The 26,376-nt window shown below is 37.1% G+C and overlaps 1 protein-coding gene across 5 annotated transcripts in view; it reads right to left on the bottom strand.

Moving 5' to 3' along the window:
- Positions 1-26,376, bottom strand: part of TTBK2 (tau tubulin kinase 2) — a 150,341-nt gene that overhangs the window by 55,393 nt on the left and 68,572 nt on the right. For all 5 annotated transcript variants that reach the window (XM_084973191.1, XM_021097126.2, XM_084973216.1 and 2 more), the window contains 5 exons: positions 24,505-24,645; positions 22,628-22,732; positions 7,605-7,670; positions 3,091-3,183; positions 2,034-2,159 (listed from right to left, as the gene is read on the bottom strand). In XM_084973191.1, coding sequence (XP_084829317.1) covers positions 2,034-2,159; positions 3,091-3,183; positions 7,605-7,670; positions 22,628-22,732; positions 24,505-24,645 — 531 coding nt within the window. The remainder of the gene's footprint in view (positions 1-2,033; positions 2,160-3,090; positions 3,184-7,604; positions 7,671-22,627; positions 22,733-24,504; positions 24,646-26,376) is intronic.

Below are 26,376 nucleotides of genomic sequence, written 5' to 3'. Positions count from 1 at the left end.
CCCCAGGATTTAAAAGCCAGTGGAGAAGGCAGACATAAATAAATACTAAGTAGTGACAAACTTTGGGTGTAATTTCCCAAAACACCTTAACACTTTCCAAAAGCAGGTGTCAGGCTTCATTCAAATTGAGACATGCATAAGAAATTCCTGGTAGAGAGCAAACAGCTCTTCTCTCTAGGTCTACACATTCTATGTGAGTGAGCACCAGCAGGTTACTTGGTAAGGTAAAGATTTACAAAACATAGATATTGAAAGTGAAAATGTAAAAAAGCATCATACACTTTGATTATAAAATACACTTTGGTCTTGGTTCAGCTGGAAACATACTATTATCTGAATACTTTGATATAGATAGGGAAGCAGTCACACTAAAGACTGGTATGGTTTTTGCTTGCTGCTGGAGTGGTTTGATTTTTGTTTTTAACTACATTGGTTGTTCAATATGGAATTTAAATTCTGAGAGAACAGTAATTCAACTCAAATTCAGAAATGAATTCCAAACTCTAAAATTAGCCACATAGACGGCATTAGTTCAGAAGAACGTTCAGATTCAAAGCAGAGAAATTTTTCTCAAAATGAAGACTGCAGCAGGGCATTGTGAGGAAAGCCAGAGGCAGAAGCTGCCAAGGTCAGATCTTTGCAGAACCTGTTATCACACTGATACTGGTCATCAGAATGCATCAGTCACCGACAACGATGTTTTTTGTTCCCAATCATCCTTCTTCCATCTACCCGCCCTCTACTCCCACTCACTGCTTACGAAGGACTGGGGAACAAGAAAGAATCAGAAAATGAAATGTTATGCCTCTTCTCTCTCTTCCAAAAATAAAAAATTACTATATATTTTATACTGTTACCAGGTGACAGAAACACAGAAAAGCCCTGAAGAGAATGTCCAAACGAAAAACTGGACAATAGTCATAGGTCTAACTTTCAAACTTTAGCTGGTAAACACGATAGTCTTCTTTAGATTGTAGGCTAAGTGGAGAATGTGATGAAAATTTTTTTTACTGTGCTAAACTTTAACACTTGCATGCAAACTTTGTCAATAAAAAATTTATTAGCATCCAAGGTGGGAAAGTTGGAACACTTTCCAGCTCCTCGTGAATCTAGTCTTGTATGTACAATTTCATTGTTTTATTGCAAGTGATATGAACTCTCTGCATTTCAGAAAATCCATATAAAACATAAACATGAGAACATATTCTGAAGTAACTCATATACAATGTAATTTTTCTATTTGTCTATATAGTTTATAACCCAAATAGATATATATAAAAGAACAAGACAAGCTCACCCACTTAAGGTCTCTAAGGACCAAGACTATGTTGCCTCTCTGCTTTATATCCTATTTACATATTATACAAAAGCTGCAGTGTCACAAAGAAATTGTTATTAAATGCAAAAAGTTCACTGTGCTGTAGTCTTCTAGTCTTTTGACACTAACAACACTTTAGAATGTAAAACTTCCATTAACAAGGAGTAAATCCAATGTGCTGTCCTTTGTAGATAAAAACGATACACTAAAATACTACTGTTATTATTAATTGATGTGTCTTCATTAATGTTTTCAGTGGTAATGATTATTTTGCATTAAGCTCTGACCAAGTTTCCCTGTTTTCAGAAATAGAATCTTCTGAAATCCAACTGGATGGGGTTAGGGATGCAATCTGTGGTAAACCTAGTCAACCCTTTTAAGGCCTCATTAACTGATGCTCTAAGGAAATGATTCACTGACCACAGACAAAATGGAGCCAATAATCTTCACTGACTGTTGTCCCATAGCATATTAACTTATTAAATGCAGCCCTCAAGCCCTCGACAGATACATTACCTTTGGACATTTCCTTCTGGTCAACAAATTCCAGAAGAGAAGAAACACATACATACATGCACAGACATGGACATAGAATAACAGTATTATTCTAGGGACCTCCCATATTCATTTATAACATCCTAAAAGGTACAAGGAGTGAAGACAGAGACTAAAAGAGAGAGCAGAATTAACCTAGAGAACTCACAAAGATGATTACCTGGTAGTCTGGTTTTGTAAAATAATCCAAAGAGGAGATGTGGTCCAGAAAGATGCTGAATTCTGGAGGGAGATGTTTCAACATAAGCCTGTGGTCATACCTCTCCTTAATAGAGCCTACTTGTTCCTGGGAAGTAAAGAGAAAAAGAACCAATGTCAATTTCTCTTGGCAGCTACACATTAAGAGCCTCTCAGTAACCATCTCAAGGGTATGTACTAGCAGCTGAGACAGTGGGTAATTAAATATAAAGCAAGAACTGAGCTCTTACTATAGCTAATAGCTTAATGCACACTGTCTTAAATGAGGGGAAAACTGTAACGCAGAACCAAAAGAGTAACACAGAGTTCTGTATCAGTGAATGAATAGCTCCCCAAAAGAAAGAGCTGATCTTAAGTCTGGTCTGGTTTTATTAATCAACAAATGTGTCTACAAGTTTCAAACCAAACAATATAATGTGAAATTAAAAAATTAAAAGCCTAATTGACTTATAAAAAAGAAAAAAGGGAACCAGTAAAAACAAAAACTAAGAGGTAGGGTTAGAAATTAAATAAGAAATGATAATTACAAATTATTCTTTTCTGTATACATAGAAAAAATCATAACATTAATTATATCTCTAATATCAGCTCATAGAAAAATACACATATTGGGATATAGTGAAAATGTTTGTAAATTTTAATTCTTATGCATAAGTATATTCTCAACCAAAGTGCCTACTCAGGAGAGGGAGTTCCCATCATGGCCCAGCAGAAACGAATCTGACTGGCATCCATGAAGGCACAGGTTCGACCCCTGGCCTTGCTCAGTGGGTTAAGCACCCAGTGTTGCTGTGATCTGTGGTAGACGCAGCTCAGATCCAGTGTTGCTGTGGCTGTGGTATAGGCTGGCAGCTACAGCTCCCATTTGACCCCTAGCCTGGGAACCTCCATATGCTGCAAGAGTGGGCTTAAAAAGACAAAAGATAAAAAAAAAAAAAAAAAAAAAAAAAAAAAGCCTAACCAGGAGATATTTTTATTCTTTCCCCTACCCAAACTGACATTTCCATTTCCAAAATTACCTTGTCCTTTATTTTTCTCCAAGGCAGCTGACCAACTACAAATTCCACCAACATGTAGAATAAGGACCAAAGGTCATCATGTCTTCCCATTTCCTTCATAACCAAAACAGAATTCAGTCATATTACATTACCACTCCTTGTGAGTACATTACATTGTCTAAGACCTAACCATTGTGTTTCCATCTCCCATAAAATTATCAGCTAAATGTACATATCTATATAGCTACCTAACAATCTACATAGCAGAACAGATATACTGAAAAGTTTTTGATGCAAAGAACACCCCAAAACCCAGAAATGGTGGAAAAATATAATTAACAGCCAGTTAATCAATGAATGAGTTCATTAAGAAGTAAAAGAAAGTAGTTACCAAAGGCTTGGGGGGAAGGGGGAAGAATTAGTTTTCAGCGGGTACAGAGTTTCAGTGTTGCAAAATGAAAAAGTTCTAGAAATCTGTTGCACAATAATGTGAATATACTCAAAACTACTGAATTATACACTTAAAATGGTTATGGTGGCAAGTTTAATGTTAGATGTTCTTTAAATTAATACAATAAAAAACATAAAGGAAATCTTTAGAGGCAAAATTTTTAAAAAGCTGGAAACATGTGAAACAAGCTAATACTGAAGCTTTGGCTTTGGGAGCATCTGTCATATGTTTATCAACAATGCAGTTGACAGTGTAAAAGCACTAAGCCTACACAAGACAGGAGTTGTAACTGAGACACTGCCCCACCTCAACCCTCACCACATAGCTAGGACCCTCAAAGGGCTATATTTACTGAAATATTTGTTAAGTATGTTATACAGCAATAATTTTTTTCTATAAAATTATTTCTATAAACCACTATCAAAGTAATAAAGTAAGTGATAAAAAAAATCTGCTCTAAGAATCTGTTACCATAGGCCAACCCCTCAACCAGATTTGGAGTTTAAATTTATATTGTTCATGTGACCCAGGAAACCAAGCCCAGAAATTAAGTATTTGCTGGGTGATCCTGTCCTCCAGTAATGACAGATGCAAATGAAACTCCTCTCAAGTTAAAAGCACCTTTAAATTCAGACCTCATAGAATCCTATAGATAAATTATAAAGAGCAGAAATTAGATATCCGAGAATTTCAAAAATGGAATTATAAGATAGATAATATGAAATAAGAATATTTAAAATGTTTAAATAAAAATAGAATCAAAGTCAAAAGAATGTAAGTATATTCTAACCCCTAAAATAGAAAGAACAATTACATATTAAAAAGGATCAAAAATAACATCTAGAAGTAAAAATATAGAAATTAAAAACTTAATGGATGCAAACTACTATATATAGAATGCAACAAGGTCCTACTGTAGGGCATAGGGAACTATATTCAATATCCTGTAATATTGGAAAAAATTAAAATCATGAATAAAAAATAGTTTTGGACAAAAAATACCCTGTAGTAAACTATAATGGAAAAGAATATGAAAAGGAATATAAACACACATATATATAACTGAATCACTTTGCTGTATAGCAGAAATTAACACAACATTGCAAATCAACTCTGCTACAATAGAACTGAAAAAAAAAATTCAATAGATAAAACCCAATGGACAGGTCAAAAAGCTGATCGAACACATCAGAAGAAAAAAATTAATGAACTAGAAGAAAGATCTGAAGATATTATCTAGAATGCAAAACAAGAAACAAAAAAGAGAAAATCTGGAGTTCCCATTGCGGCTCAGCAGTAACACACCCGACTAGTATCCTCTGGCCTTGCTCAGTGGGTTAAGGATCTGGCGTTGCTATGAGCTACGGTGTAGGTTGAAGACACAGGTCCTGCAGTGCTGTGGTACAGTGTAGGCCAGCAGCTGCAGTTCTGATCCGAGCCCTAGCATAGTTCCATATGCTGTGTGTGTGACCCTACAAAGGGGGGGGGGGCGCTAGAAAATCTAACAGAGTCATGGAAGATAGAACAAGAAGGTCTAAAATACATCAATTTGGAAATATAGAAATAAAGGTATAGAGAGAAAGGAAAAGAGGCAATATTTAAATAAAATAACATCTGAGGATCTTCCAGAATAGACAATAGACATGAATGTTCAGATTTAGGAAGCATAACAAATCTCAAACAAAAAATATAAAGAAACTCATACCAAGGCATATTTGAACATATCTATAGTTCAGCAAAGACAATAATATCAAAAGCAGTCAAGAACACATAAAAGGAAAATTAAATATAAAGTAACGACAATTAAGTGGTCAAAGGACTCAGTAGCAACCGCAGAACCAGAAGAAAGTAATTTCTTCAAAGTACTGAGATAAAACAAATAGTTACAAAGGATTAAAATGAGATAAAATAAAAAGAGAATCAAGTGCTTTGAAAAATCCTTGTATTGTCTGGAAATTATGTTAAAAGATTAAGATACCAAAAAAATAAAAATGGAGTGTATTAATTAGGTTAAGAAATTATCAAACCAGGGTCACAGAGTATGAAAGAAATACATTAGAATTATCTGGGAATCATTTTAAATCAGACAAGACCTCTCAAGTTTCCATTAATTGCACTCCTATATCACCACATATACTGATGACACTGCTATGAAGCTGAGTTACTGTGTAAAGCATTCTATTTCTCAGGTGTTTTGGGAGCAGAAAAGAAGGGTAAGAACCACTGCTATGCACTATTAAATTTCTCCACCCTGGTTAGATGAATAACTACTAATAAGGAGGTTAACAGAGCAACTGATAGAGCACTCTAGGCTCGAAAAGATTTTAGAAGAATTCTTTACTCTTTAGATTAAAAATTACATATATGGAGTTCCAGTCGTGGCTCAGTGGTTAACGAATCCGACTAGGAACCATGAGGTTGCGGGTTCGATCCCTGGCCTTACTCAGTGGGTTGAGGATCTGGCGTTGCCGTGAGCTGTGGTGTAGGTCACAGACACAGCTCGAATCCCACATTGCTGTGGCTCTGGCATAGGCCGGCAGCTGCAGCTCTGATTCGACCCCTAGCCTGGGAACCTCCATGTGCCACGGGAGTGGTCTTATAAAAGGCAAAAAGACAAAAAAAAAAAAAAAAAAAAAAGAATTAAAAATTACATATATATATATTAAATACCTTTCTATTAGCTATTTTGGAAATGTTATACAGCTATTATCATCTCTGAATACGTTTATGCTTAAAAGAATGTCCTATTTCAAAAATTCCAATGTGGACCTATTTTTAATAGGATTAACTAAAAAGCATAGTACTTGTAAAATTTTGTAAGAATCTACTTGGAGAATAAGAGCACTTTCTTTTCAAGGCAGAATAATTAACTAGATGCCATAAAATAAAGCAACACTGAATCTAACCAAAGCAGTTAAAATGTTTGGCAGAGTGCTACACACTGATAAAAATACTTTTCTGATTTTCAGTTTATAATCACATCCTAAGAAACCAAATTAACTGGAGTGTAGCATATTAAACCACAGCATTCCCCTCCTACTATATTTAGCATTGGTCAAATTTTAATTAAGTGAATTTGGCTTCACAGAATAAGAATAAGGTAACAAAAGATGAAGAAAAGGTTTCTTGGGATTTCCCATCGTGGCTCAGCAGAAACAAATCTGACTAGGAACCATGAGGTTGCAGGTTCGATCCCTGGCCTCGCTCAGTGGATTAAGGATCCGGCATTGCCGTGAGCTGTGGTATAGGTCGTAGACGCGGCTTGGATCTGGCATTGCTGTGGCTCTGGTGTAGGCCAGTGGCTATGGCTTCGATTCCACCCCTAGCCTGGGAACCACTATATGCCATAGGTAAGGCCCTAAAAAGCTAAAAAAAAAAAAAAGGTTTCTCTTTATTTTATCAAGGAATCACTTGTTAAATTTCTCAACTCCATCCAAACAAAATCAAGGACTGAGAGTCATAGTGTATCCACCTTTCCCTACTCTTAATTAAGTTTCAGGATGAGGGGGAAAAAAATCAGAACAAAACAAAAGGACCAAAGTAAAAAAAAAAAAGAAAGAGAAATTTAAAATATTTAACTCAAGAGGAAAGGTACAATTTACTAAGATGAAAATAAAAGGTTTAGGTTGTCTATACTTTAGATCTTGATGAAAACAAAAGGCTTGATGGAGAGGGGATATCAGAGATTAGATGCAGATTACAGATGCATGGTGATCTCCTATATTTCATTAGGTACTGATAGTATGAATTTCCAAATAATTTCTTAGATTAGAACTCACGTTTTATTTCTTCAAAATTCTGTATTCAATTTGTTAATATTTACCCATACCTAATTAAGGATACAAGATTCCCTATAGACATATATGTATACCTAGCTATTATGTTTTCTGACAAACCCAGTTTATTTTCTGTGCAGCTGCAACATCTACTGTCCACTATAGACCTTACCAAGCATTAGTACTACTAACATTTTTCCATCTGCTCCTAAGCACTTTCCACAGCTTTGTACTCCAATATAAAGAAGTCAGTTTGATTCAAGCCATCAGCATGCTCATGCAAATATGACTCTAGTTCAGATACCTACCCTGTTCCGATGAGCATTGATTGATGCATAACGAACTGTCCCTCGAAAGCCTGCCACAGCCCGAGGCTACAAAACCAAGCAAAGAATAACAAATGAGCTTAAAACAGCATAAGTTTCAGCACACTCAAGCCCATGAAGTACAACAGAGAAACATATGTCTTATTGTTGCAAGAAAACACTATTTAAATTTCTAACTTTTCATTGTAAAATTATAAAAATCAGAGAATATCTCTGAATCATGTTTAAAAAACCACTGGTAACATTTTAGTCATCAGTGAGTCCCATCTTTCCTACATACATTTTAAAATAAAGTGGCATTTATGACAAACTCTGTACATTAGAAAGCATTAAATGCTTTCATGTACCTTGAATCATGCAAGCAACACAGTATATTCATTAATATTCAGGCTCTGGTTATAAATAAGTATATTAAGACCATGAGAAGGAGTTCTCATTGTGGCTCAGCAGTAACGAACCCAACTAGTATCCATGAGGATGCAGGTTCAATCCCTGGCCCTGCTCAGTGGGTTAAGGATCCCCAAGACATCATGACTAACAGGAATATCTATTCTCAATTTGGTTGATGCAACTCTGAGATCAGAGATTTCTCCTTCTAGAAGAAAAAACTAAGAGGATAGCTGAAAGCTTACTATCAACTCTTTTCAGTAAGTAACATTTCAGAGGAAATGAATGTACTTTCATCCATTACCTGAGAAGAGCATTTGCTTACACTAAAATGTTTCTGTAACATGCAATTTGTCCAATTATTTTCACCCCAATATCTGTCAGAATGAAAATCCCTAGACCCATTATCACATCCTGCAGCCTAGACCATGGTTACCTGGGTACCTAGACTTGCCTTGATGGATTCTATCCAAGACAAGCCCAGAAGACTCTGTCCAGTTAAGAGTTCCCTGGCCTGGCTCTGATATTCTACCATGGAAAGGTTGAGATAAAGAGAGATTAGCTTGTCTAGTGAGATCTTGCTGTGCTCCATCAAAGAAATGATACCAGGTCAAGAAAATTCAGACACTTTATATAATGCAGAAAAGACAACTCAACCCATTTGAGGAACACAGTTATATTTGCAAATAATTTTAATTCAAAGCAGGTTATAATAAACATCAGCAGCAAAATACAATATACTATGAAAGCCCAGGAGCGGTAAGCATTAGTTCTCTTTGGTGGAAAGGAAGAAGAAAATGTCTTAAGAAAGAAGAAAATCTTAAAAATAAGGTGACACTTAACTGGGCCCTGAATAGGCAATCTCCTGAAACTTCCCCAGTTGATGGCAATTTGGCAATGTCTATCAAAATTGCAAATGCATAATTCTCTTTGACCCAGTAAGTTCACTTCCGGGAATTTATCTTACAGATAATACTTGCATATGTGCAAAAATAATGACATACAAATTTGTTCACTACATTAGAACTTATATCTTACAGATAATACTTGCATATGTGCAAAAATAATGATATACAAATTTGTTCACTACATTAGTACTTATGATGGCCAAAGACTGGAAGAAACTCAAATGCCCAATAATAGGCAACTGTTTAAATAAATTAGTGTACTTCTATACAATGGAATACACCTTGCAGCTGCAAAAAAGAATGAAGATGCTCTATATCCTGACATGGGAAGGTCTTACAGACACAGTTAAGTGAAAATAAGATAAGTGCAGAATGTACATCATGCTACCTTTTGAATCAAAAAGAAAAATGAGAATATCTATTTGTATTTATAGTATATGCAAAGAGAAGTTTGAGAAGAATACATTAAGGAACTGATTACAATATAACTACCTCAAGGTGAAGGGAGGGATAAAGGCAGTATGGGAAATGAGTGGATTTGGAATAGCAGGGGTGAAATGGTGATTTGTTTCACTGTTTATCTTTAAAATTTTTTCAAGTCAGGTTTATTGAAGTATAATTTACATACAATAAAATCCATACTTTAGGTACACACAGTTCTATGCATTTTGAAAAAACTATGTAGTCATGTAATTTACCACAGCAGTCAAGATATAAAATATTTCAGAGTTCCCTGGTGGCTCAGCAGGTTAAGGATCCGGTATTGTCACTGCAGTGGCTCTGGTTGCTGCTGTGGCACAGGATTGATCCCTGGCCTAGGAACTTCTGCATGATGTGGGTACAGCCAAAAAAAACCAATACAGAATATTTCTGTCACCCCAAGAGTTCCCTTAATGCCCTTTGTAAGTTAGTTCCTTCCCCTGACTCCTAGTCTCTGGTAACCTCTGATTTCTGTCCCCCCTCAGCATTTAGAATTGTCTGGTTTTTTTTAGGTTTAACCATTCTAATTTCAGTGTAATGGTATCTTACTGTGGTTTTAATTTGCATTTCCCTAATAACTAAAGATGTTCGGAATTTGTTAATGTACTTATTTGCCATCTGTACTATCTCTTCTTAATGAAATGTCTATCCAAATCTTTTGCTTATTTTTATTGGTTTAATCTCTTTTCTTACTATTGAGAGTTGCTTATAAATTCTGGATATAAAGTCTTTTGCCAGATGTTTGCTTTTGCAAATATTTTTTCCCAGTTTGTGACAGTTCTTTCTGTTGCTTAATAGTGTTTTTCAAAGAGCAGAAGTGTTTCATTTTGATGAATTTTTCTTTTATTTTTGTACAATATGAATATATTTTCAAAAATTATATTTAAAAACACCTTTAAATAAAAAGAAACTAAAAAGTGAGAGTGGTTAATAACCTAAGAGCACGTTTTATTAAAATAAATACCTAGAAGCCGAAGCAACCTAAAGAAAAAAGAACAGAGCTGAAGGTAGAGCCTCTGACTTCAGACGACAGTAGAAAGCTACAGTAATTAAAACAGCATGGTGCTGGAACCAAAAACAGACACACAGATCAATGGGACAAAATAGTGAGCCCAGAAATAAAACCCAAACAATTATGGTAAATTAATCTATGACAAAGGGGGCAAGAATATATAATGGAGAAAAAACAGTCTCTTCAATAAGTGGTGCTGGGAAAACTGGACAGCTACAAGTAAAAGAATAAAATTAGAACATTTTCTCATAGCACATACAAAAACAAACTCTAAATGGACTGAAGACATAAGTATAAGACCATAAAACCACAAAATCCTTAGAGGTAAACATAGGCAGATACACTTTTGACAAAAATCAGCATTTTTGTTTTTGTTTTTTTTTGTTTTTTTTTTTTCAGAAAAAAGAAACCTATGAATGGTTTTGTTTATTTATTCCACAGGGAGCTACTGAATATCTCTCATGCACCAGGCAGTATTCTAGGGGCTGGAAATACAGCAGTGAACAGATCAGCAGTGAACAAATGAGATAAATTCATGGAACTGCAGTTAGAGGGAAACACTTAAAAAAGTAAACAAGACATATTTGTCAAGATCAGGGCAATGACGACAGTGAAACTGGATGCTGTGAACCAGAGTGACATCCAGAAAGTGCAGAGTCAGTGCAGATCGGGGGGTCAGGTAGGGAGGAGAGAGCTGACACCTGAGTTATGAAAAGCCAGACATTCATGACCCGGAGGAAATATTCCAGGCAAAGAAGATGGAGAGAACCCAGAGTGTCCACTGACAAGTGAAAGGAGATGAGTGGGGAGATTTAGGCAGACAGATCACAACTTCTCCTCTAAGATCCGTCATGGAAGTGGATGGTTTTAAGTAGGAAAGCAACATCAGCTGACTTCAACATTTAAAGTCCGTCTGTTTGCGGTGTGGGAAGAAGACTGTAGGGGCCAGGAGGAACAGGGGGCACTTGGGAGACTGTAGCATCAGCCCAGATGAGAGGAAGAGAAGCTGAGATTAGGGTGGAAGGGGGGGTATAGAGAAGTGGACTGTCTCTGACATGTGGGAGACAGAGTTTGACAGGACTATTACATATTAAGTGCCTTCATTGTCCCACACTGCTTGAACTTCTATAAAAGATACAAAAATAGTATTATTACTGAGACTCTAATACCGGGAGTATTGTGTTTGTTTGGGCAGATAAGAATGTTTATTCACATGACATATTTATAAAACATATACTGATTCAAAATGCCTCCATGTGTGATACAGGGAATAAAGTAGGCAAGAAGGCTCCAGCGTGGGTAAAAGTAACAAGGAAAATTTCATGAACTTGAGATGGGCCTTCGAAGATACGTAAAACTGAAGGAGAACATTCCGCATTCCAAGTTGGACAAGCCAGGAACAAAAGAGCAAAAATCAGCATTTTTTTTTTTTTTTGGATGTTTCCTCAGGCAACAGAATCAAAAGCAAAAGTATCTAATTAAATTTAAAAGCTTTGCACAGCAAAAGAAACCACTAAAAACATGAAAAGACAACCTACTGAATGGGAGAAAAATATCTGTGAATGATATGACCAATAAGGTGCTAGTATCTAAAAACTTATAAACAGCTCATTCAACTCAATATCAAAAAAAGACAACCCAATTAAAAAATGAGCTGAAAACCTGAATAGGCCTTTTTCTTTTTCTTTTTTTTTCCCCCCAGATTCTTTTCCCATAAAGATTATCAGAGAACATTGGGTAGAGTTCCCTGTGTGTACAGCAGGTCCCTGTTAGCCAGTCACTGAATAGAAGACCTACACAGACGTCCAATAGGCACATGAAAAGTTGTTCAACACTGCTCATCATCAGAGAAATGCAAATCAAAACCACAATGAGCTATCACCTCACACCTGTCAGAATGGTTATCACCAAGGAGAGTATGAATAACAAATGCTAGGTAGGATGTGGAGAAAAGAGAACCCTCATATACTGTTGGTGGGAATATAAATTGATCCAGCCACTATGAAAAATATTCTGGAGGTTTCTCAAAAAACTAACAATAAAAGTACCACGTGACCTAGAAACTCTCTTCTTCTGTAAATATCCAAGAAAATGAAAACACTAATTTGAAAAGATACATGCACCTCAATGTTCACTGCAGTATTATTTACCATAGCCAAGATATAGAAGCAACCAGTGTCCATAAACCTATGAAGGTATCACACACACACACACACAGACACACACACACATACAGACACACACACAGAGGAATATTACTCAGCCGTTAAAAAAAGAATGAAATTTGAAAATTGCAAATCAACTATAATTTTACCATCTGCAATAATATGATGAACCTGGAGGGTATTAGACTAAGTGAAGTAAGTCATGCAGAGAAAAACAAATACTGTATGCTATCACTTTTATGTGGAATCTAAAAAAAAATGAAAAAAATGAATGACTATAACAAAACAGAAACAGACTTAACAGATGCAAAGAATAAACTGTGGCAAAAGGGGAGAGGGTCATGATAGGGATAGAGGAGGAAGAGACACCAACTACTGTGTACAAAATAAATAAGCTATAAGGGTATATGGTACAGTACAGGGAATATAGTCAACATTTTATAATAACATTAAATGGAGTATAATTTATAAAAAAAAATCAAGTCACTATGTTGTACACCTGAAATTAATACAATATTGCAAATCAACTATAATTTGAAAAAAGAAAAAATACCTAAAGATTTAAGTAAAAGTGAAAAAGAAAAAATAATTTGAGCCTTAAAGGACTGAAAGAATTACAAAAGGAAGAAGGAAATGCATTTTCAGTAAAAAGAACACAGTGAACAATGCAAAAATAGACAAAAGTACTGTGTTAGGGAAAAGAGTTTGGCATGATTGATGCAAATGGTGAGAGAAAATAATGGAAAAGTGGTTGGAACCAGATTAAAGATGGCCTTAAATATCATATTACATTGTCTGGCTTATAAGGTAGAGGCAAATAGAATTCATAAAAAATTTTTAAATAAAGAAGTAACATGACTGAGGAAGTGCCTGGATGTTTACTCTGCTGGAAGTACAAAGGACAGATTGCTAGGAGAAGTTAGGGAGACCAGTGAGGAAATTATTTTAATAATTCAAAGAAGAAACCACAAGACTAGTACAAGGACAGAAGCAGTGAGGGAGGCGACGAATGTTAGAGACAGAATGAGCTCCTAGGAGAATAAATCCAGAAAAATGGAAGGACTCTGGGTATAAGCCCAAGCCTACTGCTAACCAAAGGGAGAGGATCAGGAGGGGAAAAAAATCATGGAGAACTATGTAATAGAATGCTCAAAGGAAATAAGAAAACAGCTGAAATTCTGGAATGGTAACATTAAAATTTTTGTCTTAAGTAGGTCACTATTGCCCTAGGTACTGGAAGTTTCAGGTTAAGAAGGAAGTAGGAGAAAACATGGCATTCCAAGAGCTCAGACACAAAAGGCCAATGTGAGATGCCAGACGAAGGGCTAAGGAAATTGGGGCATCCTCTAAATCAGGAAGAAAAAAAAGAACATGCAGATTCAAATCATTAAATAAATAGAAGTACAACTCTGCAACTATAAGGCTCAAAGTAATATACAGATATATAGTAATATATATATATATTTCAGAACTTCTTTATACCTCACATTCCTATTACATCCTAACAAATACATCTTAAATGTGCTAAATAGAACAGGCTCTCAAAACCAACCATACAAACAACTCATTAGTGTCGCTTGTATAAAAGATACGATTCATCATTCTCTTTATAACACATTCTGGCTGATGACCCTATACCATAAGTTTGATAAGGAAATATACATTTATGTTCTGAGGGAGTTTGTGGTGATGGAACACTTTCGTATCCTCACTGTGGTGGTAGTTATATGAATCTACAGGTGTGATAAAATTTTATATACCACTTCCCCCCACAAGAAAAAGTGCATGTAAAAAATAGTGAAATCTGACTCAGATCTGTACTTGAGTTAATAATAGTATACCAATAATAATTTACTAGTTTTAACAGTGCACTACAATTATGTAAGATGTTATTACTGGGGGAAGCCAGGTGAAGGGTATATGATAACTGTACTATTTTACAATAGCTCCCTGAATCTGCTCCATACTTCCAAACAAGCATCCTCAGGTCTACAGTAGAGAGAAGAAAAGCAAAGCAAGGGACTTGTTAATGAAGAATTCAGAATGGAGGTTATTGCTGCAATGGCCACTATACAAGCAACTTAAAAACTAAATGAAATTTTAAATCCAGTTCCTCAATTGCTCTGGCCACAACTCAAGTGCTCAATAGCCACATGTGGCTAGTGGCTACCATATTAGACAGTGCAGATACACACACTTCCATCTTTGCAGTAAGCTCCACTGGACAGTGCTGCTTAAGGAAGGAAGAGGGATGTGATCAGGACGGGACCCCCAGCACACTTAGAAGGTGGAAAGGAGCTATTTCTTAACCTAGGTGGAGGCCATGGATGTTTTAATATTCTTCCTTAAATTTTTTAAATGTGTTTTTTTATACTCTTCTGGAGTATAAATATAGAAGACAAAAAAACTGAAATATTGATTTTTGCAGAAAACATGATGGCATATCTAGACAACCCAAGCAACTTAATACAAGTTTCTTAAAAGCATTAAATAAGCAAAAGTGTACTATATGAAAGAAGTCTACAAAGGCAACTTTTGATTTTATATTAGTGGAACAGTATAAGAAAATAATTTCAGTCATAATTAGGGTCCCAAAAGTGGAAAGTAACTTTACTTGGAATTTGAGGTTTTCTTTTTTTTTTTTTTTTCAGTGAAGAAAGAATCAAGGCCTTTTACTTAGAGTGCAGAATGGTGTTGGAGGTTGAGGACAGAAGACAGCACATGAGAAATGGTTACCATGGAAAAAGAGAGAGTAAACTGACTAGGAAAACTGATTGCTGGGCTGTGCTGAAAGCTCATTTGATTATGATGGTAACTTAAGGTAAGATTGTCAGTACAGTTGTGTTTTTTTCTCCAGATACTTTTAACTGCTTGTTTAGAGATGGAGTTTAGTCTAAGAATTGAGTTTAACCTGGACTGGAGTCAGGTTAGCACATTGGAAGAGAGAGGGAGGGAGGGGTTGAGAGAATATCACTGTGGTTGAAGTTAGCCCAGGCTGAACAGGAGTTGACTTGCCCTTTATTTGCATATTAATAGCTAGTTCCTTTTAGGGGTTTTTTGTTTTCTTTCTTTCTTTCTCTCTCTTTCTCTCTCTCTCTCTCTTTCTTTCTTTCTTTCGCCTTTTTGCCCTTTTCTAGGGCCTATGGTGGCTCCGAGGCTAGGGGTCCAATCAGAGCTATAGCTGCCAGCCTACGCCACAGCCACAGCAACGGAGGATCCAAGCCTTGTCTGCGACCTACACCACAGCTCATGGCAACACTGGATCCTTAACCCACTGAGTGGGGCCAGGGATCAAAAGTCACAAAAGAACTTCAACGTCCAACACCAAATTTAAATGTCTCTGCCTGCTGTGTCCACATTCTTCCTTTTCGCAGTTACAGTGGAAGAAGTGTTTTTGCTCTAATTTATTTGTGCCAGGATTCCTTTCCCTATCACTTACTTGTTCCTGCTCTGTTCTACATCATCAATTTTTTGTTCATGTTTCCTGAATCATTACTACAGTACACAAACATGTTATAGCTGCCATTTAAAAAAATAAATTAGGGAAGGAAGGATTTTACTTCCAACTACTTCCCTGTTTTACCTACATTCCCTTTCTCCACTTCCTCTGCCCAACACTCTCTTTAACCTACTCCAATAAAGTCTTCATTGTTTTACAGAATCACTCTTATAAAGGTCAGCAGTTGCTTCCATTTTTGCCAAGTCCAGATGGTCGGTTCTCAGTTCCCACCTTACTTGATCTATCAGTAGTATGTGATACAGATAATAACCACCCCGCACATTTGAAGCACATTCTTCACTTGGCTCTCAAGATACCACATTCTCCTGATTTTCCTCCTACCTCACTGGCCAATTCTCCTCCCCACTCTTCTTAGCTAACGTGACCCAATAGCTCAGACTCAGAATCTCTTTTTTTATCTAACCTTTTCCCTGGCTGATCTAACCTATTTCCATTTTTAAAATTGCCGTTATTTTTAAACACTGGGAGCAAATGATTCTTAAATTTATATTTTCTCTAGCACCGATTTCTCCTTGGAGCTATAGATTATGACATCAAATCAAGTATTATTTCCATCTGGAATCTAAGAGGCATCTTAACTTTAAAAAACCAGAGCTCTTGTTTTCTCCTCATCAAATCTGCTCTCCAGTCTTCTTCCCTATCATGGTTAACAGCATGACCACTCATTTAAGACAAAAATTTAGAAGTTGTTCTTGAGTTGTTTTTTCTTGTGATTTTTTTTGGTTTGTTTGTTTGTTTGTTTGTTTTTGCTTTTTAGGGCCACACATGCAGCATATGGAAGTTTCCTGGCTAGGGATCAAACTGGAGCTGCAGCTACCAGCTTACACCACAGCCATAGCAACACAGGATCCAAGCTGCATCTGCGACCTACACCACAGCCCACAGCAACACCAGATCCTTAACCCACTGAGCGAGGTCAGGGACTGAACCCAAGTCCTCAAGGATGCTAGTCGGGTTTGTTACTATTGAGCCACAAGAGGAACTCAAAGAAGTCATTCTTGGTCTTCTTTTTCTTTTTGTTTTTTTTTTTTGTCTTTTTTTGCTGTTTCTTGGGCTGCTCCTGCGGCACATGGAGGTTCCCAGGCTAGGGGCCTAATTGGAGCTGTAGCCACCGGCCTATGCCAGAGCCACAGAAACTTGGGATCTGAGCCGAGTCTGCGACCTACACCACAGCTCACGGCAATGCCAGATCCTTAACCCACTGAGCAAGGCCAGGGATCAAACCCGCAACCTCACGGTTCCTAGTCGGATTCGTTAACCACTGCGCCACCATGGGAACTCCGCTCTTCTTTTTCTTTCACATCCAAATATCAAATCCAGAAAGAAGTCTTGCTAAATCCATATTTTTCAACCACGTTCACTGTATCACCTTAATGCCCTAGTGTGAGTCACCACCAATGATCACTGACCAAGGCATCAGCCCACTAACTTGTCTTCCTGATTCTACTCTTGTTCTCAATAATCTCTTCTTCACGGTGACTTTTTTTTTTAAAGCATGCCCTAAAAATTGAAAAACTGTTTTAGAATAGAAATGGGATTCAAGAAAGATATTCAAATCCAATAAACTACACAGAACCTAAGTTCTCTACCTGCCTGACTACCAATTAATGCAAGAACATTGATAAAGCCAGATTGTCTCCCCACAATTTCCAGGCACTTAATTTCTCATGCAGCTATGTTTTATTGATTCTGTTTGTCTGTTTTAGAAAAAGGTGATTTTATTTTTATTTTAAAACTTTTTAAAAAATCTGTCTTTTTTTTTTTTTTTGTCTTTTCTAGGGCCATACCCAAAGCATAGGGAGGTTTCCAGGCTAGGGGTCTAATAGGAGCTATAGCCGCCAGCATACGCCAGAGCCATTGCAATGCAGGATCCAAGCCATGTCTGCAAGCTACACCACAGCTCATGGCAACACTGGATCCTTAACCCACTGAGCGAGGCCAGGGATCAAACCCACAACCTCATAGTTCCTAGTCAGATTCATTAACCACTCAAGAAAATGGGAAATCCTAAAATCTTTTTTTTAATTGAAGTTTAGTTGATTTACAATGTTGTGTTAGTTTCAGATGTACAGCAAAGTAATTCAGTTTTATATATAACTGATTCTTTTCCCTTATAGGTTATTACAAAATACTGAATATAGTTCTGTGTATTATACAGTAGGTCTTTGTTGGTTTTTTACATATAGTAGTATGTTTAAGTTACTCCCAAACTCCTAATTTATCCCTCCCCTAGCTATGTTTTAAATATAATCTACTTCTGTATATAACTCTATAATTAGCTTATTGACAGATCATGTAACAGATTATGCAACAACCCTGATCAAAATTTTCCAAAAGCTTCTTATTACACTTAGAATAAAATCCCTCTCTTTTCAGAATCATACACATTCTGGGGCCCACCAAACTCTTAAACTTCATCTCTCTCCACCTGCCCCTTCATTATGCTATGCTATGTCATGCTGCAGCCACAGTGGCCTCCCTGCTTTTCCTTAAATACACCAAACTCACTCTGACTCAGAGCCTTTGCACTCGCTGTTCCCTTTGCCTGGCATGAGCTCTTTCCAGATAATCACATGGCTTAGTCTCATGTGTCCTTCGACTCTCAACTCAATACCTCCTTAGAGAATTCTTTTCTAATACCTCTAAAATAGTCTCCCAGCCTCACTGCTCATCACTCCCTATGTCAATACCCTGCTTTCTGATTCTCTGTAGAATTTATCACGATCTGAAATATCTATTGTCTACCATCTGTCTTCTCCACTATAAGCCTCATTTTGGCATCCTTGTTTACTGTTGCCGTACCAGCACCTAGATCCATGCCTTACATATAATATTCTCATTAAATATGTATTTTGTAAATGAATAAACAATAACCTTGTAATATTCTAAAAACTAAAAACAAAGATACGTGAAACAGAAATATATTCAAATCTAATAAGCCATATGGGACCTAAATTTGTTACCTGCCTTGCTATCTATTATTGCAAGACCTTCGCTAGAACCAAAAAGATTATAACTTTTAAGTGCCTAAATTCTCATGTGCATAAATTTTAAATATAATTATTTATTGTATACAAGTTCATTATTATACATATAAAGCTCATTCAAAACCAGTGTTTCTACTTCTGTGCAATTAATCTGCTAAAAATGAAAATAACATTCAGTACCAAGTTAAAACAGAACTAAAGGTATATAAGTAGACATTAAAGAGCTGTAGTATGAGATCAACTGCCAGCATGTCAACATGAGGCACTCACTCATCTGACCTGCTCTCCAGTAAAACTAGTAAAAATAATTTAGACTGCTCCCCTTCTTTCCTCTCTTCCAGATCAGTGAGGGTGGCTCCACTGCAGATTGCTGCAGCCAAGAACAGAAGGCTCACTTCTTCCCCAGTTCTCAGCCAAAGGGCTTTCAGGATATAGAACCAGGACTTCAGCACTGCTCATCTTCTCCCAGCTGCCAGGTGCTGAAGAGGCCAAGTTGCAGGCCAGTGTGATAGAGGTGGAAGCTCCTCTCTTCCACCCAGCTTCCACACTGTGCTGGTTCCATGCCAGGAGAGGAAACCCAGAGGCCTCAAACTACCGCCCCCACCTCAACCTGAAGGCTCAGCTGTTAAGAAAGCCACTCAGAGAGAAGCTTGCCATGAACCTCACTCCCAAATCCAGAGCCCTCATTCAGAGATTTTGCCGTAAAAAAAGATACCTACTAATCTCTTCCTGAAAGAACGTATTTCATTTGCAACAGTGAAGTTAATTAAACTTAAGACCCCTCTTAAAAATATGAGAGGTTATAGTAAAGAGAACTGGGAGGAGATCTGCAGGCTGCCAGGTGAGAACCAGGGGGATTAACAGCTCAAGAGAGCTCTTCTAAAAAATATCAAACTCCAACCTCAGAAATTTTAGGACATACAATTTGACTGGATTAGTTTTTTAAGGAATTGACGCCTCAGGGTCAACAGAGCAATCAGTGAGCAATAATCCAGTTTTTAAACTGGATGAGGTCAGAGAAAGTACAGGAGTGAGCCCCACCAGCACCACTGTCTTCTAGAGTGATAGTGGGCAGGGCCAAAGCCACATCTCCCTCTGAGGAGCAAAGACAGAGATGTAACACTGTGTGTTGTGCACCTAGGGCAGGTGACAGCAGGGGCGGGGGGTGGGGATGGGGTGGGGTGGTAAAATAATCCAGTCAGTCACTAAACAAATAGGCAAGTAACATTAACAAGCCCTGGAAGGGAGGACCATTTATTATCTAAAATGTTCAGATTCCAACAACAACAACGAATTATAAGGCATGCAAAGAAACAAGAAAATGTGACCCATACATGTAAAAAAAAAGTAAGTAACAGAAACTGCCTATGAGAGTTACTAAATGTTTCATATAATGAGAAAAGATTTCAAAGTAGGCTTTACAGAACTAAAGGAAAGCTTACTTAAGTAGTAAGAGGGAGTTTCTGCTGTGGCTCAGCAGTTACAAAACTGACCAGTATCCATGAGGATGCAGATTGGAGCCCTAGCCTCACTCATGTGGGTTAAGGATCCAGTGTTGCCATGAGCTGTGGTGTAGGTTGCAGATGAGGTTCAGATATAGCATTGCTGTAGCCATGGCGGAGGCCAGCAGCTGCAGCTCTGATTTGACTCCTAGCCTGGTAATTTCCATATGCCTAGATAAGAGCGAGGAAGAAGAGGAAGAAGAGGAAGAAGAAGAAGAGGAGGAAGAGGAAGAGGAGGAAGAGGAGGAAGAGGAAGAGGAGGAAGAGGAGGAAGAGGAAGAGGAAGAAGAGGAAGAGGAAGAAGAGGGAGAGGAAGAAGAGGAAGAGGAGGAAGAGGAAGAAGAGGAAGAGGAAGAAGAGGAAGAGGAGGAAGAGGAAGAAGAAGAGGAAGAGGAAGAAGAGGAAGAGGAAGAAGAGGAAGAGGAAGAAGAAGAAGAGGAAGAGGAGGAAGAGGAAGAGGAGGAAGAAGAGGAAGAAGAAGAGGAAGAAGAGGAAGAGGAAGAAGAAGAGGAAGAAGAAGAGGAAGAAGAAGAAGAGGAAGAAGAGGAAGAGGAGGAAGAGGAAGAAGAGGAAGAAGGAGAAGGAGAAGAAGAAGGAGAAAGAAGAGGAAGAGGAAGAGGAAGAAGAAGAAAGAAGAAGAAAGAAGAAGAAGAAGAAGAAGAAGAAAGAAGAAGAAAGAAGAGGAAGAGTACACTGACAGTGCCATATCGCATAGCGACTTCAAAGAGAAATTTTTAAAAAGAACACTTCTTTTGTTTTTTTAGGGCAACACCTTCGGAATATATAAATTTCCAGGCTAGGGGGTCAAGTCAGAGCTGAAGCTACCTGCCTTCACGAGCCATGCCAGATCTGAGCTATGTCTGAGACCTACACCACAGCTTGCAGCAACAAGGGATCCTTAACCCACTGAGTGAGGCCAGGGATCGACCCCACATCCTCATGGATACTAGCTGAGTTTTTTGTTTGTTTGTTTGTTTGTTTGCTTTTTAGGATCACACCCGAGGCATATGGAGATTCCCAGGCTAGGGGTCAAATCGGACCTACAGCTGCCAGCCTACAGACACAGCAACGAGGGATCCAAGCTGTGTCTGCAACCTACACCACAGCTCACGGCAACGCCAGATCCTTAACCCACTGTGCGAGGCCAGGGATTGAACCCGCAACCTCATGGTTCTTAGGCGGATTCGTTTCTGCTGCACTATAACGGGAACTCCACTAGTTGAGTTCTTAACCCGATGCCCACTGAGCCACAGTGGGAATTCCCAAAGAACATTTCTGAATGGAAATTCTGGATATGAGAAGTACAATAACTAAAAAGAAGAATTATGAAATGTAGAAAAAGCCTCAGAATGCAAAAGACTCTTGATCCTAAAGGGTCAACAAGTGTATTCTTTCAAGACCACTCTAAATCTGCATCTAATATACATGTTTTTACTTGTTTCTTTCTTTTTCTGGCCAAGCCTAGGGCATGGGAAGTTTCCAGGCCAGGGATCAAACCCATGTCACAGCAGGGACCCAGACCACTGCAGTGACAATGCCAGATCCTTAACCTGCTACACCATAGGAGAACTCCATAATGTACATGTTTTGTTTTGTTTTGTTTTGTTTTTTAGGGCCTCAGCTGCAGCATGTGGAAGTTCCCAGACTAGGGGTCCAATAAGAGCTACAGCAGCCGGCCTGCACCACAGCCACAGCAACACAAAATCTGAGATCCGAGCCGCATCTTCGACCTTCGTACACTACAGCTCATGGCAATGCCAGATCCTTAACCCACTAAGCGAGGCCAGGGATTGAACCCGCAGCTTCATGATTCCTAGTCGGATTCATTTCTGCTGTGCAAAGACAGGAATTCCTGTATATGTTTTTAAAAGCCCCAACTTTCAATAGTAGAATTAACTCCATTCTCTACTGTAATCATAGAATCCATATGCTACTTCTTAGATGACTTCTGTTCTGATACATAGTTAACATTTCTTTAAAAAGAGTAATAGTATAAATAATAAGTTAATTTTTAAATATTTAACAATGATATGAAAAATCTTACTGGTCTGACGTCACCACAGGAATTGGTAAATTGTCGAGCCAAGCCAAAATCAAGCATGTAACATTTCCTACATGTACTAGGAAAGCGACCCATGGCGAAGTTCGACTAGAAAAATAAGGAAAATATACTTATTCATATTACACTTACTCCTTACATCTTATCCTTCCTTTATCTTATTCTTCCATTTAAACTCTATATAATACACATGTCCCAAATATACTATCCTAGTCAATTATGTTTACTGAATATTAACACATAATTTTGCTGTAAGTTCTGTTAATGCCTAGGATCAGATGAACTCTGAGCAACAAGAAATTTACATGATTGTATAAAATTACAAAAACACAACACCAACTTAACCAGAATCAGTACTCGAATTCCTTAAAATTCTGGTCTATGTCACTGTTTGAATGAACACTCAACCCCTACTTTTTTAAAATCAGAGGAAGTAGAAGTGAGCAGTATAGAATCCACAGCTCAGAAATTTCAAGGAATTTCCTATAAGCACCATTATGCTGAATTTCACTAAGTGTAAAAATTAAAATACAATTCAAAGAAACATTTCAAAACAGATTTAAGGAAAATACACTTGCATTCTTCCTTTAATAAAAGTAAATGTAATATTATATGACCACAGACTTGCAAAGATGGGTATATAAACAAGGGAATTTATAAAGTAGAAGCCAAACTGTTACAAGAATTGTTAGCTTTTATTTTAAAATAGTATTCTACTTAGGGAGCTTTCTTTTCTTTTCTTTTCTTTTTTTTTTTTTTTTTTTTTTTGCCTTTTCTAGGGCTGCTCCTGTGGCATTTGGAGCTTCCCAGGCTAGGGGTCTAATCGGAGCTGTAGCTGCTGGCCTACGCCAGAGCCACAGCAACTCCAGATCTGAGCCATGTCTGTGACCTACACCACAGCTCACGGCAACGCCAGATCCCCAACCCACTAAGCAAGGCCAGGGATTGAACCCGAAACCTCATGGTTCCTAGTTGGATTCGTTAACCACTAAGCAATGACAGGAAGTCCTTATTTTTTTTTTTTCCTTAGGGAGTTTTCTGATCAAAATTGAAACTCTTCAGTCACCATGGTTCTCACATAATATTTAATTTGACATAAAAATAAGAGCAGGAGAAATCTACATTAAGTCTGACTCAACTATGCTAATTTTAGTTGTCATTTTCATGTAAACTATTTAATTTTAAAAATCATGTAGCAACAGATGGGTATAATTTCCAATGGTACCAACCAACATCGGATAAATTTATAGTAAATACAGCATATAAGAAATGGGTCATTTTCCCTTATGAGCAATGAGAAAATTAAAGCATATTTCAGTTGCAGAAATGACAATTTCTAAGAAAAAGAGAATAGAAAAGAATACTATATATTGGTACTATAGCACTCAGGAGAAAAAAAAAGCTCTTTCACAACTAATGGTTTATCATAAGTATAATTTGTTACTTGAGAAATTAGTTCAAATAACACAAACATCTAAAAGCAACATATGTATATATTCTTAACCAACATAAAGAACAAGAAATGCAAAGAATACCAATTTAGGTGTAAGGCTAAGTAATTAGTTAATACAATAGTCTAGCATTAATAATTTTTTATTTGGCTAGCATTAATAATTTTTAATTTGGCTGCTGAGCAACATTTTCACTGTATGAGAAAAGCTCCTGATTTTATACGTTATAGTTTGTAATTATTTTTAATTAAAAGGCACATTACTATTTTCTTCAAGTTATATTTTTGCTACAGAGATAAAATATTGCTTTATATTTAACAAAGAAAGCTACATTTGTAATTTGTGTTCCATCATAAGATTAAGAGTATCAAGCAAACTCATTCTGTGCTCTGGCAAGAAAAGGCCTCCTACCGGTTTGATGTCTCGGTGCAAGAATCCCACAGAATGGATGCTCTCAATAGACTCCAGAATCTGTCTACCCAACCGAAGAGTAGTGCTAATAGTGAATGTGCCCCGGGACTGGCTACGGCGTAGATCCGCCAGATTCCGACCCTGTAGAAACCAAATAAGCACTTTCAAATATGGTACTAAAAATGTTAGAAGAGAGGGCAATTATTCATTTACCATTAAAAACTGCTTTGACTGAAATAGAAAGGACTTTACCCAAACCATGATCCTCTCACTCCACAAAGAGAATCTCTTAAGGTAATTCATGAACATTTCAGACAAATTTAGGAATAACTGAAATTTCCTTAAATATATTATGTCTCTAAGTCATCATGTTTCCCTTTGTCACTGATGTCATAACAAAATATGGTCTTTTTTCTAAAACATTTTTATTAAAATATAGCTGATTCATAATGCTATGCTAATTTCTGCTGTACAAAATATAGTCTTGATTACTTAAAAAAGATATAAATAAAAAATATATAAACAGGGCAGTAATTACTCATTATTGCCTCACATATATTCCTATATAAACTACTTAACTTTTCTGTGTCACAGTTTCCTCATAAAATGGGGCCAATAATAGCTACTTCATAGTGTTTTATAAGGATTAAACAAGATCCATGTAGTGTTTAGAATACTATCTGGCACACAATAGGTACTTAATAAATGCTAATTATTGTTATAAGCAAAAATGACATGAAACAAACAATTACTTCTAGCAGCAGATAAAAGCAACAAATTTATCTAGTCTATGCAGATGTATTACATTCATGACAGCATTTAGTCCTTGCAGAACCTTAAATAGAATTTGTTATTCCTGTTTTACAGATGAGGAAACTGAGGCTCAGAGAGTTTGAAAACCTTAACCCATTAAGGTAAAGGTGCTCTTCAAATCTAAGTCTATCTGACTCCAAAGTGTTCTTTTGCCACTTCATAGTGCTGCTTTGCCCAGAAGACTCCTTATCGTGTAGGTGGGTAACAGACCCAGCAACTTGGGTCTATAAGGCTGCAACTCCACCTCTCAAAGGATGGAAACTAGCTCCACATCACAAAAGGATTTAAATATCCTGAAATTTTACAGTATATGTTTGGGATGAATACGATTATTACCATAACCTCAACTAAAGATAGCTGATTTGCTTTTGGAAAAGTAATAAATTCTTAAATTACTTAAATACCATTTAAAGTAAAACATTAAAGAGCAGTTAAGAAATATGAGAACTGAGGAGTTCCCGTCGTGGCGCAGTGGTTAACGAATCCGACTAGGAACCATGAGGTTGCGGGTTCGATCCCTGCCCTTACTCAGTGGGTTAACGATCCGGCGTTGCCGTGAGCTGTGGTGTAGGCTGCAGATGTGGCTCGGATCCCGCGTTGCTGTGGCTCTGGCGTAGGCCGGTGGCTACAGCTCCGATTCAACCCCTAGCCTGGGAACCTCCATATGCCGCGGGAGCGGCCCAAGAAATAGCAACAACAACAACAACAAAAAGACAAAAAAAAAAAAAAAGAAACATGAGAACTGAAAAATTATAGAAAACTAAGAAAACTTTCATACATCATATCTTCTTGAAAAATGTAGTTTTCCTATAGCATAAATTGGTAGTTATCTTTATTATTCTTTTTTGATGTTAGCAGAATTTATTTTATTATTCTTACATCCTCAGAAAATATAAAATGAGTGATAATCTAGAGCATTGAGTTTTATAATCCCTACAAGTACCTAATAACTCTTATTAGCATTTCAATCATTTTTTTCCTTCAAAAATTAACCTCCAGCCCACTAAGGATCCAGCATTGCTGAAGCTGTGGTAAAGGTCACAGCTGTAGCTCAGATCT

Source organism: Sus scrofa, chromosome 1 (assembly GCF_054392235.1).
Source record: "Sus scrofa isolate SSC_HxYL_T2T_F1_AM1 chromosome 1, Sscrofa_HxYL_maternal_Yorkshire_Landrace_v2.0, whole genome shotgun sequence".
In the NCBI taxonomy this organism is placed as follows: domain Eukaryota; kingdom Metazoa; phylum Chordata; class Mammalia; order Artiodactyla; family Suidae; genus Sus; species Sus scrofa.
The sequence above is the reverse complement of the archived record's forward strand: the minus strand, read 5'-3'. Positions and strand labels throughout refer to the sequence as shown.